Source organism: Amblyomma americanum, chromosome 4 (genome assembly GCF_052857255.1).
Source record: "Amblyomma americanum isolate KBUSLIRL-KWMA chromosome 4, ASM5285725v1, whole genome shotgun sequence".
In the NCBI taxonomy this organism is placed as follows: Eukaryota; Metazoa; Arthropoda; class Arachnida; order Ixodida; family Ixodidae; genus Amblyomma; species Amblyomma americanum.
Window position 1 is genome coordinate 221,341,007 of NC_135500.1, and position 13,864 is coordinate 221,354,870.

At 43.0% G+C, this 13,864-nt stretch overlaps 1 protein-coding gene across 7 annotated transcripts in view; it reads left to right on the plus strand.

Moving 5' to 3' along the window:
• LOC144129430 (uncharacterized) overlaps positions 1 to 13,864 on the plus strand; it is a 71,960-nt gene that overhangs the window by 31,907 nt on the left and 26,189 nt on the right. For all 7 annotated transcript variants that reach the window (XM_077663594.1, XM_077663598.1, XM_077663593.1 and 4 more), the window contains 2 exons: positions 2,848 to 2,955; positions 5,558 to 5,703. In XM_077663594.1, coding sequence (XP_077519720.1) covers positions 2,848 to 2,955; positions 5,558 to 5,703 — 254 coding nt within the window. The remainder of the gene's footprint in view (positions 1 to 2,847; positions 2,956 to 5,557; positions 5,704 to 13,864) is intronic.

Below are 13,864 nucleotides of genomic sequence, written 5' to 3' on the forward strand. Positions count from 1 at the left end.
GCACATACCACCTACCGCACAAGGACAATGACTCAAGTTTTCCTTCATAAAAGAAAAGATTCAACTTTCACAGCCAACAGAGAGTTGTCATTGAGAATAACTTCGGACTTCTGAAGCAACGGTTCAGACGATTATAGTTCATGGCGCAAAGACAATCATACAGAGTTGTCATATTTATGTCATGGAAGCATGTCTGCGTCTTAACATGTGCAATTGTGAGCGGGACTTCATTGCAGAGCTTGCAGACCTGCCTGTTCATGTTGATGTTGGTGATGAAGAGCTGAATGAGAGTGATGCAAATGGAGGACACTGCGAAAGCCATAGGAAGGCCAGCACCAGTGCTGACGGAAAAAGAATACGCATAGGTGCAATGTGAACTTGAGCCTCAGCAGATTGCACTCTAGGAGACGCATTTTCTCCTCGTGCTGCTGCTGCTTTTCCGCCATGGCGTCTTGCAGCCCCTTCATGAGGCTGCCAATTGCAGTCCTGGCTGGTGTTGTTTCGGTGCTGCGGGAGGAGGGCGTAGCTGGCTTTTCAACATCAGCAGGTCCATTGTCTGTTCTCTTGTTCCCTGTTACTTTCATTAATAAAGTTTCATTAATTTCTACTTGCAAAATTGTTTGTTTCATGCTATAGCTATACAAGAGGAGTGGCAGAGAAATTCACTGTTGGGTAGCTTGGTTTTTCGCCATTTTTGTAAGCAGAGCAGCACACACAGCATAAGTATTTAATAGCTGGAGAGGTCACTACAAAGCAAAGTAAAAAAATTGTAGATTCAAGGAGCTCATATTTATCTGAATTGTACAGTAATAAGAATTCATTAATTAGTCAAGATGACTTCTCGGTACAGGCCCCCACGACAAACACACATGCTGCAAGCATACGAAAGCAATTTAGGATCACAACTAAAACATGCCAGTTATACATTATGTGAACATAATAAGATTGCATAATTTCAAAATATTGCATCCTAGAAAAAAAACTTGTAAACTTGCGCAACTATTCTCCCTGGTGCAAGCAATGGCATAAAGGTAATATGGTGCTCTTTCTCCCACACCTCGGAGAGTTCTCTGTCAAGGAAATAAAATGTCAAAGATTATCTTCAGAGGATAGCTACTTGAACAAACAGCTGAAATGTCGGCTGTCCATACCGTTCATACAAGCAGGTTGCTCGTGAATGGCTGGACAAACCATTGTTCGTCCATCGTTTTGCATTTATTTTCTATCTCTAGTGGTGTGAGGTTCATTGTTTATTTGTCGTGGAAGTTTCTCCCATATGGCCTCTTTTCTTTTGTCCTGAGAAAACAAGGTTTTGCCATTCGTTAGTGCCTCATTGTTATACAAGTTCTTGCACAAGAATAGCATCAGTTACAAGCTTATACCATGGACTTGCGTGCTTTTTTTGTGTAACTTTTAATGACGCCGAGGAAGATAGGAAACCGAGAAACAGTGAAGGACCTGCTTCTAGAAGTAGACAGTAAACACATTCATTGCCACTACGTCGAGCCATAGCTTAGGGCTGAGAAAACGTGGTGCATTCTAAACTTTAGCAACAAAACCAGAAAGGGTAACGACACAAATTGCACCAATGGTGCTTGCAGAAATCAGACATCTGCGCTATCTGGTGTATAAGCACACGTTATTACAGCATTTCACACGCTGCGGCTTGCCTAAAGCCACCCTTTTTGCGAATGCTATCTTTGGCCTCCTTGTATTTGGTGATCAGGAACCTCGACTTGCTGTCGGTGCATGATTCGCGTTCACCGTCACCGGACGGTGGCGACGAATCACGACATGGAGGCGCAGAAAACGGCGTGAGCTGATTGGCACCCTCAACGACAGTCGGTACTGTAGGTGGAGGTGGTGTTGGCTATGCCACATGCAGTGAACTGATGCAAAGACCACCTAGGAAAATAAAATAACTTGCAGCACAACATGACAAACGGCGACATAGCCCATGTGCTTAACCAATAGCATTACTCACCTTCTGTCTCTTAAAGAAACCCATCATTGCTTTTCATGTGTGAGCTGTACTCGCCAAGCACAGCATATACCGGCGTTTCAACGCCATCAATCAACACCAGCATGGCTGTGGAAACGTCTGCTATGGGCTTACACATGGGCTTACACGTAGTGAACTCGCCTAAATGGTAGTGCGAGTTTATGCTTGTAGATGTTTGGCCAAATGGAGTGCAGCACTGCCTGCTGCACTAGTGTAGAAAGTGCAGCCAAATCAAGGAGACCTTGAGTTTGTTCTAGCACATTGGGTTAAGCGATGCGCCACTGTCCTGGCAGGTGGCTGTTTCAAATTCAGCCAAGCCACCGGTAGCGCTTGCGAGACCTAGGTTGCTCTTCCCGAGTAGCTTCTTGTGACCAGTCGTTAATTTAATTGTCACCTGCCATGGTAGGCAGTTTGCTCACAGTCCATTGAACAGGTTGTGATGATTTCACAATATCATGTAACCTGCCACCTAGGTTACGTCTCTGGAGATTTTTGTTCACGCTGCCACAGACAATGCTGGCTTTTGCGCTGAACGGGACCCTTAATGCTATCACGTTAAAGTTTTTATTTTGCATATTCTTGGCATAAGACAGGAAGCTGGCTGAGTAGCAGAAGATTAATTATAATGCATATGCTCATGCTTCTCCTGCTTCTTTAGAGTTCTGTTTGCAAAATTGAGTGCAATTAATGTATCGAACAGCAGATTCCTTTTATTTAGCTGTATCAGTTTGGTTTTGTTTTCATGCTCTACTTTGAAAACACATTACAGGGATTGCTTGATTGCACATGTGAGTTCATGTTGCGACGTTTTCTTCCTGTTTTTTAGTTTTAACATTTACTTGCAGGTCTACGGAGGTTCATCAGGGAGCTTGAAGCAGATGCGGTAAACTATGAAACACGTAATGCCAAGAAATACTCAATTTCTCCTCTGACAGCTGAAGACATTTGTGACGGTAAGTGTTTCTACAGAAAGTAAGTTCAGTGGACCCTCTTTAAACGGAACCCCAAAGGTTCAGGAAAACGTGTTCCATTTATCAGGAGTTCTATTTACAGGGAGAATCAGCAGAATGGTATACATAAGCACAAACTTCATTGCAAATGAGTAAGCAATGGATAATTTTTGGTTTATGGGGTTTTAACGTCTCAAAGTGACTCAGGCTATGAGGGATGCCGTAGTGAAGGGCTCTGGAAACTTCGACCACCTGGGTTTCTTTAACACGCACCGACATCGCACAGCACACGGGCCTGTAGCATTTTGCCTCCATTGAAATACGACCGCCGCGGCCGGAATCGAACCCGCGTCTTTCAGGTCAGCAGCCGAGCGCCATAACCACTGAGCCATCACTTTGGCAGTAAGCAATGGATGTGAATGTATCTGACAAAATGCTGGGAATGAAAGAAAAGAAAAAAAACTGTCAATAGTACAATCACTCTTTCCGCCTGTCAAACACAGTGGAAGTAGCCACTTATTCAGCAGTGAAGAAATATTCGACATTTGTTTTCTTTAGCTCTCGCAGCCTTTTTTTTGAATGGCGTCACCTGTAATTGAGATGTTGCACAGAAACAGTTCTGAAGCTTGCTCTTGCTGAAAGAAGCTCTTCAGCATTTGCTTTGACGATTCTGCCAGCATCTGCAGGCCTTTGCCCTGCAGTAGGTGTAGTCAGACTGAAGGTGATGATGAAGATGATTATGAAATGAGAATGTAATAATGCTTAAGGCTTCTAGTTTTCTTCCAGTCTGCAAAAATTTTGCAGATTTTGACATTTTTAGTTGAATAGTGCATTAGCGGCCACAGCCACGTTCCATTTTTTTTTTATGACATTGTATTTGTAATTGGAGAGACATGGGAGAGGCATTTGCCCTGCAGTGGGCGTAGTCAGGCTGATGATGATGATGATGATGTATTTGTGGCCATCTCTAGGAATGGTAGAATGATGGAATTTGATTATTTTAATTGCATGAATTCTTTTGAAAGATATGATTCCTTGACATGCTTGTTGCCCCCATCTGCTCGAGCAAGCTAGCATGCCAAGCGGAGCAGCTCTGGCAGCAGCACGCTCACACACTTCTGTGGAAAGAATCGCCCTACTGGCGCCTGTTGAAAGCAGTGTTACTGCATTTGCACGGATATAATGAAAGTTTTATCCCCTTAAGTCATCTGCTCATAAAGCACCTCACGTTGTATGTTTGGAACCTAGCTACTTGAGATATCCTTGGCGAGCTCACCTACGAGGCTTCTGGGCTGCGAGGAAAAGCCAACTTTTTGGCGACCTTTGGCCATGGAGGCAAAGCCATCGCAAAAAAAGAGAAGGCAGTGAAAGGGCCTTGAGAATAGGGAAGGGAATAAAGGGCAAACGGGCACAGGACTAAGCGAGGCAAGAAGCTGCAGCACAGTGTCTGCTTCTGCACGAAAGGTTTCCCGCAGAATAACGCAGAATCTTCGTTCTTAATTTGTGAAATTTTATATGTTCCGCAGAAGAAAATTAAGGGCCTTAATTGGTGTGTACTGCGATGGTGCTGAGCTTGCCCAGCTACCTGCAGCTTTCGTTCTGTTTCTAGTTTCATTTACTCAACTTGAGAAAATGCGAAAATTTTTGTTCCTATTAATAAGATTTTTTTCGCGCTACTTTAATACAAAACCAACTAACTCTTTGACCAGCGTTTCGTTTTAGTGGCAATTCCATCTAACTAATTTCCCTTTATCAAAATTTCTCTAATTCCATGTATGCTTACGGCATTGCATACATATATGCAACACTTGGAAATTTGAGGATGTTGAAGTACCTTTTGCAATGATGTGCCTGTTATGCATGAATATCATAGAAGTGTTTGACAGGTTTTGAGTGCCTGATTTAAGGAAACTTATTTTCAACTTCCAGCAAAATAAAAAAAAAGCTGACTGATGATTACGCTTCTCGATAATGCAATTTTTGAATGCGGTTGGTGTTTGAACCATAGGTAAAGGCAGACAGAACACAATGCCAAACGGAGGCGTCTGTGGTGTTCAGGCTGAGCAGTGCGCACAGTGATCCGCCACCACTGAGCTTCTCCTGGCGTGGTGCGTCTTGCAGCAGCCGCCACTGGAGATAAAGCACCTCTCTTGCAGTACCCTCTTCCTCTGCTGCACTGCTCTCACCTACTTTCACTGTACTCTCATCCTCACCTTCATCCTCTCTTTGCTATTGCTGTACCTTCATTCTTCGCTGCTGTGTTCCTTGTTCACTCCTCTGGTTACGCTGAGGTCGATGTTGATGCTCAATCCAGGAAGTGGCGCTTTAGAGCTGACACTGTCGAGCTTGCACTGGAGAAGAGTCGGTGTGGATGGAGACAGAAGTGCCCCATAGGAGTTTGGCCCTTTAGATGCTTGAGCAGTGCAGGCTTGCCAAGGCTACCAGCAGTATATATAAATGCTACTGTTCCTTTGCATAGCACCAGATGGTTTTAACATACATTTGCGAAGCATTTCATGCTTCCTCTTGGCAGCGAGAACTTTTTTGCAGTGTTAACCTGCCATGTTGGAGTTTGTTGAAGCTATCTATTACGTCTTCTTTTCAGAAAGTGTTTGGATTGAGAACAACACATCTCCAAGTGGGTCCTACATTCCGGATGACTGCTATAGTCAAGTTTCATCACACAGACATGTCCGTGTGAGAAACTGTGCCAGCCACAACATTTCAGTTGTCAGTGGAGCGCATGATTCTGTGAGTATTGAATGGGCCATCTTTGCCCCTTTCTGTTTGTCTTTCTGTTTGATCAAATGCTTTTCTGTCCTGGTGTACAGGATAAGTGGGCTCTTGAATGAGTCTTAAAGTGCTGATGGACTCCATGCTCTGAGGAGCTCAGTGCTTTAAAAAGATAATGTTTCAGCATTGGCGTCATAATTTTGCTGCATAAGAAGAAAAGGCATCACCGTGTTTTAACGGTGTAATTAACACATGCGAAGCTTTAGTTGTTACTCTGTGCCATGTGTAGTTGCTAAAATGATGTCGTAAAATTAGTTCTAATTGTTATGGGTTGAAAGCATCAAAGAGATTGTGAACACTGCTTGATATTAAAGGTATTATTATTATTAAATAAATTGATCGGCCAGTTATGCGCCAGAAACAAGTACTGGAATGCATTTGCGTGAGCAGTGAGCTTTAGTGCTGGAATATATGACGCTATTTATGCTCCAAGACATGTTTATTTACAGGGAAGGGTTGTCAAAATTAAAAGTAATCGGCGAAGTACATTTGCTTGCGTTTCTTATGCCGAGACTCCATCAGCATCATCTGCAGCTTGCCCAAAGCTCCTGCGCAACGTCAGAGAGTTCTCACTGCAACTTTAGAGTTCTCACTGACAGAGAAGTGGTGCGCTGCAACATCAAGCGCCAACGCTACTTCACCTGCACTTGGCGGTGGCATAGGCTCGTCACCGCCGTCGTACTCATCACTGTCGGCTGTTCTCACCGCATGTGAGCCCTGCGGCGTCTGCTGAGAGTATGCAGCCCCAATTATATCGGCGTCACTCAAGGGCTCCTACGTCTCCACACTGTTGTCCATGTAGCTCGCGGCACCAACATAAAGCATGACTGCGGTGGCCGATCTGGCTGAACCGATGTTACTAGAACAAGTCAGTTTCGCAGCTTCCCATCCTGGGCAGCAGCGGAAGGTGACCCCAGTGGCGGTCACGCGAGCTAACAGTGCTGCAGTCGAGCCTTGCTTCTGGTCACACAGTTCGTCTGCTACTGAGGTCTAGCGTGGCAGCTCGGTTTTGCCCACAAGTGCGGGTTATTTTAGCTATGTTGATACGACTCTGAGCTCAGATATAAAGTTTTAGTCATTGTTTACACTTCCGACAGAATATGCAAGCAAAGGCTTGAGAGATAATTACCTTTTGCTAGAAAGAAGACTTGGAGGAGTGTTTACAGAAGCAGTGTTTCTTTCCAAGAAGGTTTTGAAGTTAGGCACACAGCCCCAAAGCTTTGGTCATAAAAGCGCCTCTAGTTAAATTTTAAGCTCTAGAGATTATGTGCAATGCTCAGAGACCAGTGTAAGTAGCTCAATTCGTTAATTTGTTACTATATAAAACGATCACGATCGCCATTCTCATCGATCCAAAACCAGTGGACTTCTGAAAACTTACTTGATTATTACGTGCCCAGCTGCGAGTTATTGAGTAAACCAATCTTTTTTTAACATTTCTAGTGCAGATTTTAATGCATGCATGTGGCACACTAGGAAAGACTCAGCTTTATTAATTAGCCAGGCAAAAGTCAACAATAAACCCTTCGAAGTGGCGGAGCATGCGAATGAAATGAAGAATGCTCATGCAAAACAATCAATGAACAAGACAACTGTGCACTTTTTAGACATAGGACTCATAAATTTTTACTATTTAGGCACATTTAAAATTTCAAGTGGCATCAATAGGGAAGCGAAATATTAAAGCAACTTTGTTCTCTTTCTAGCTGACCTGACTTTTTCAGCCGCCTCCATTTCATGGTTCGTTTTGTTTCAGAAGTAGTACATTCTCCTCAAAACGTAAAACTTTACAATCCTTGCACTCATTTCTTGGCTGTGGGCTGCGCATCCCAGAGAGGGTATGGGTGATGCCTCCAGATTTTCTATGGCAAGGCAGAAAAGGTCACCAAATGTGGACACGCTGTTCAGTGCACACTCCCCTGTCTGTTCCACCTCTCTGTTGTTACATAAAAAGTGAATGCCTCTGTGCTGGATGAGTCTGTGAGTTCTTCTACGCCGGTCCCCCGGTAAAGTTGCAGGCCATTTGCCGTACTCTGACTGAACAACTGCAAAAAAATGAGTGAAGCTCATGAACGCTTAATTTGGACTTTAAAACTGAAGTCTAACATGAAAAACGGAAAACGCAGTTGATTGAGCCATGACACGCGTACGTGAGCTGCCAGCCGCGCAGTCATTCTCTGCAAGTTATTTGGTTGGACGTGGGATTCTGACAGCCTTGGTACTACCTTCAAATGCTTCTGGTGCTCAGTTTCATAGAGTGCTTTGTAATGAAGATAATGGATGTGTCGTTCCCCAGCCTGCAAGGACATGCATAAGAGCTGTATGCAAGTGTGCATATACTTTGATGCTTTATTTCGTCACTGGAATTGTGCATACCTGACCATGCTGATGCTTCAGTATGTGATTCCTGACGCTCTTTATAATGTGCGGTACATTACGTCACAGATGAAGTGCAGGAATTTCCCGTCAGGAAGGCACGGGTGTTGGATCTTGTTTCTCGTGTTTGTTGTGCCACCACTGACTCTGAACTGTTGCCACATTGACTTGTTCCTGGCGGCGTCGCTCACTACAGTGACAACCACTGCTCCGTACTTGTGCGATTGTATAATGGCTTCGAGAACGAGTTGTGCCAATATACGACCAGGTGCAACGCCCTTTGTGGAGAAACATGCTATGGGCTGTACCCAGTCTTGAAAAAGCGGCACAAACATGAGAACTAAGGCATGACCAGCTAGTTCATTTCTGCCTTCCTTTGGCACACCACTGTAATCAACAAAGCCATCTTCTTTGTAAGATGATTTGTTGAAGTCGCAACACTGCTTCAGTTTGAGCTCGTCTAAAGAGTGCTTATTGCCAGTTTGGGAGGTTTTTCTTGCAGCTGCTTTTGTATGGCTTCCAGAGCAACGGCATTGAAGCCGTATTTACAGGCTATGCCCTTCAAAACCTGTGTGAGACTGCTCATGCTTGGTAGCGGGAGCATTCTGAGGTCGTTTAGCAACTTATATTTATTTATTTATTTATTTAGAACATACTGCAGGCCTACAGTAGGCCCAAGCAGGAGGGGCGAGTACATAATATATGCAAAAAGAACAGGTTTAGCAAAATTGAAAAAATGTTAAATACAAGTTGTAACACAAAATACAGCAATAAATACAAGGCTCAGATGCAAAATACAAAAAGTGAACGAAAAAAACGGCTCTCAAATTAAATGCTATGAAGAAAACATTGAGTCAAAAGAATCAGCTCTGGTTAAGAGATCTGGCGAACACCTGTTCCACTCCTCAATGGTGCGTGGAAAAAATGAGTATTTAAAGGCGTTAATCCTAGCACTGTAAGGGGTTAATGATTGTGTATGATGATTTCGTGTTTGGCGCGTAGTGTTAGGTTTAAGGAAGGGGTCTGCATTCATAGACAGTTTATGGTTTTTTAGTAAGAAAAGTAGTTTCAGTCTTTGAATTTTCCGGTGCAGCTGTAATGTTTCAATACCGTGAGTTTGCATGAGGGTCGTTGGTGAGTCAGTTACACGATACTTTGAAAAAATAAAACGGACGGCTTTGCGTTGAATCATTTCAAGGGCCTCGATGTTACGTTTAGTGTAGGGATCCCAGACGGTGCACGCATATTCTAGTGATGGCCCTATTATTGAAAAGTAGGTTAATTTTTTAAGTTCAGGTGGGGCAAGTTTTAGTTTATGTCTAAGAAAGCAGAGTTTACGAAAGGCTGAGGAGCATACGTTTGATACATGTTTATTCCAGCTAAGGTTTTTCGGTATTGTAACTCCTAGATACTTGTACCCGCTGACTTCGGTCAGAAGGTGAGATGAAATATTGTAAGGAAATGAGAAGGAAGCCTTTTTGTTAGTTATCGTCATGTATACTGTTTTCTCTAAATTTAGCTTCATGTCCCATTTATTACACCATGTATGTATGTTCTGAAGATTGGAGTTTAGTAAAACTTGATCATCTTGGCAAGAAATTTGGTGAAATAAAACGCAGTCATCTGCAGATAATCTAATTTGAACAGGGGTAGTTATAACGTTAGTAATGTCATTGATATATATCAAAAAGAGGAGAGGTCCGAGGACGCTTCCCTGTGGGACGCCTGAAGTGACCGGCAGGTGGTTTGAATAGCAATCATCAATACAAACAAATTGTGTGCGGTGAGAAAGGTATGAGGAAATCCAACGAATTATGAAATTAGGAAGACCAATAAGTTCAAGTTTGTAAATTAGTTTGGCATGAGAAATAACATCAAAGGCTTTGCTGAAGTCTAAAAAAATAACATCCATTTGACCAGCGCTATTTAGTACACTTGCAAAAGTATGAATGACAGAAGTTAGCTGAGTTACAGTGGAAAAGCCTTTTCGAAACCCGTGCTGATGGGGGGTAAGTACCTTGTTATCGTTTAGAAATGTAGTTATGTAGTTAGCTATGATATGCTCAGCAAGTTTGCAACATGTGGAAGTTATTGATATGGGACGATAATTAGCAATCAAGGCAGGATCACCCTTTTTCAGCACGGGCACAATCCGCGCTTTCCTCCAGTCGGAAGGAATGTTTCCTGTTTCAAATGATTTGCGGAAAATAACAACCAGGAACTCTGTGATGGCTTCTGCATAACGGCGCAAAAAAATATTTGGTATCCCGTCAGGTCCAGCGGACGCTTTAGTTTTGAGGTTGAGTAGCATGGAGAATACGCCAGATGAAGAAACAATGTCGGGGGTCGTGTTGGGAGACATGGTACTGGGTTGAACAAATAAACCATGATGGGAAAACACACTCTGAAAATACTTATTGAATGCCTCAGAGATTTGCGATTTATCAGCAAGCTGGACACCTTGACATGAAATGCGCGTAATTGTATTTTTCTTTTTCGATAAAAATTTCCAGAACTTATGTGGTGAGTCACGAAGAAAATTTGGCAGGCTATACTGAAAGTAATTTTGTTTAGCCTGGCGCAAAGCGCTTGTGAAGTTAGCCTGATGTATTTTAACTATATTTCGACAGGCACCCCCACGCTTCAGACGTTTGATTTTTCTTTTCAAATGTATTATTTCTCGCGTGATCCAAGGAGTTTTTTTACATGTTTTCTTTGTTCTATTAGGAATGTAGTTATCAATGCAGCACGTACATGCTATGGGCTTCGAACTTGATATCCTCACGAGCATACAGTTCAGGAGCCATTCACGGCTATATCACTCCACAGAGTGATTTGGCCTTCATTTGTTGAAAGGCTATCATAAGTTGGAGCTGCTGGAGAGGTGGAAGACCCTTTATATACGTCTCCACACATTCTTGTGAAGTTTCTTGAAGCTTGTCTTTCAAACTTGCCACCTCTTTCCTTGTTTGCTCATGAGCTGCCGTGGCTCGGAGCAATGCTCGTTTCATGCTGCGCATTTTAGCCTTTCCTGCATTTTTATTTCTCACTGAAGGCATCTCGCGTCGCATTTTTCGGCCAAGTCCAGGCACTTAGAGCAGACTGGGCGAGATGAGAAAACTATACAACTCTTTTGGTGCATCTGTTTACCGTTTATTCTTATGCCCTTACATATTTTAAGCTCATCTGTTTCTTTCAAAACATTTTCAATATCAGCAATGAACTTAATGCTGCATAGCACCTGCTTGTTGTTCATCTTGGTGTAGCCATTCCTCACACAGGTCAAGTCTTCATGTGTAAGTAGCTCAATTCAACAGTCTTCTGCACAAGTAGGTGACCTTAAACCAGGCAACGCGTGTAAAATATGCAGCACCTCTTGTTAGTTACTTCGTCAACAAAATTTTCTGAAACCCAGTGCTTTGATGGCAAAGCTACGGTACCCATTTCTTCTATTTTTATGCCCACGTCGTCAACGGAGCTGCCAGTCGCGGCTTGTTGTTGGGAGTCGTCTCGGAGGCCAGTATTCTCTTCTGCCGAATTCAGCACAGAATCCACACAAGGTGCAGCACGCTTCCTCGGTGATTTTCTGGCCTTTCCTTTCGGCTTTGACATGTAGCGTGGTAGCGCAGGAAACAAGCGAGGAATTTGCGCCTCGCGTCAACTCCCATTTACCACGTGGTATGAGAATCTCCTTACCGTCAACAGTGTGCCAGTAATACTTCAGTATATCAACCTCTTCAAAGTGAATGTCACAGACTTTACATTTTCTTGTAAGTTTTCTGTCTTTCCGGCCAAGGCACGCTCCCACCTTTTGAACTGCTCCGGATCTTTCGGCCGCGAAAAAAAGTGGCGCTTGGATGATGAACCGCAGCTGCTCCTGCATACAGGGACAAAACAGCTCGGCATGGTGCATGCTTATAAGCAGATGGCATACAAGAGATTATTATGGACATTTGGAGATGAAACAGCACTCCGACAGCGCAAAACATGCACTGCACGCTAAAAGAAAAAGTGCGCAGCAAGCAGACGACACAAAGAAACGGCTGCCGACTGGAAGCAAGACTCAACGGCAGTGCCATTAGTTCTTGTGACATCCACTAGGGCTACAATTCTGGCGGAGCTGCGAAACTCGTTTAGTTCTAGTAACGTTGGGCCGAACGGCTGAACTGCATTGTGTATACCATGTGATTGCAACCCAGCGACCGCGGCACAACGAAAATCTGGAACAGCTTGCGCCGAAGCCAACGTTGGCCGAAGTGCACTGTAGCCAAAGCATCAGCAGTGTGGGCGAGTGCTCTGGCAGCAAAAACCTGCTTTGGCATGCACCGGAGCGTGGGCTTCGCAAGCCTTGTGCACTTGGCATTTTTTTCTTTTCCATTGTTTTTGCATCTCTAGCGAATTTGGAGCACGCTGTACTCACTATAGGTCAACTTCTATCTGTGAGGAACTGTGTCAGCCAGGGGCTCCTAGTTCGAATTAACCGTAGCGGATGCCGACTTGTTCGAATTATCGGGAGTTTTCCGTCATTGAAATACACAGGGCTGTGCCGGGACCCGGCTGTCAGTTCGAATTAACCGTAAGTTCTAATTGACGAGCTTTTACTGTACTGTGGTTGCATATTATGTGCTCAGCATTTTGCATGAATAAGGAGTTAAGATATTGGCAGTAGTTAGAAAGATGTTGCTTAGATGTTGCTTATTACCTGGTTTATGTAACAGGAGCATCTTGGCCATCTTCCATGATGATAGGACTGTGCCAGAAGCTTATGATTTATTGAAGAGTAAGACAGTGTGAAGTCCTTAAGGCATACTGAACAAGAGACAAGTTTGGGATACCATTAGGTCCTTCACTTTTCTTTGTGTCAAGGTTTAGTATGAATTCGAATTATCGGGAAATTTTCCCTATTGAAATACAAAGGGCTGTGCGGGACCCAGGCGTCAGTTAGAATTAACCTTAAAATTGAATTAACAGAGTTCAAATTAACAAAATTTTACTATACTGAAATTTTGAATTGACCAGTGCAACTTATTTTTGCAATGCAAGGTGAAAAATTCTAGGCAGCAGTTTTCCAAAGAGACCTTAATGTTTACGGGAAAACATCATGTGTTTTGGGGAATCCCTCAAGGTGGATTAGATTTGTTTTAAGGGAGTTAACTTTCCTTCATATACATATGGCTGTGCCTGGGTGGATGCTAATGAGTAATTACTCCCTAATGAGAATGGAATGATTTTGTATGGATGTTATACTTTCTGAAGGCAGTTATTGTTTGTGTATAATACGAAAATGTGTAGGATTAGTAGTGTCGTATGTCACTGCCTTCAAAAGGCCAGTGAGGAAGCTTTCCTACCCTTGTCGAATTTTGCTATTGCACATTATAAAAACTGATATTTGGCTAGGTTATTTTTAGGGGTGTGTGAATATTGAAATTTTTGAATACGAATCGAATATGAAGAAAAATGGCTTCGAATATCGAATATCTGTTCAGTACAAAAAAAATTTCAGAAAATGATAAACGAGCAAATGTTGTTGCCCTTATTTTTTTCAAAATAGTGTATAGTCTTTGCAACTAAAATAAACAAAACTAGACTGCCTCAGTGCCATATGAAAAAACATGATGCGCACAGAAATGTATACTGCTTGATTACACAGCATAACAGTATCCAAACTACAATAAGGCCATGCAAAAAATATCCATAAAATGACAAGACTGGCAATAAAAAATAACGATGATGACTAGTAAAA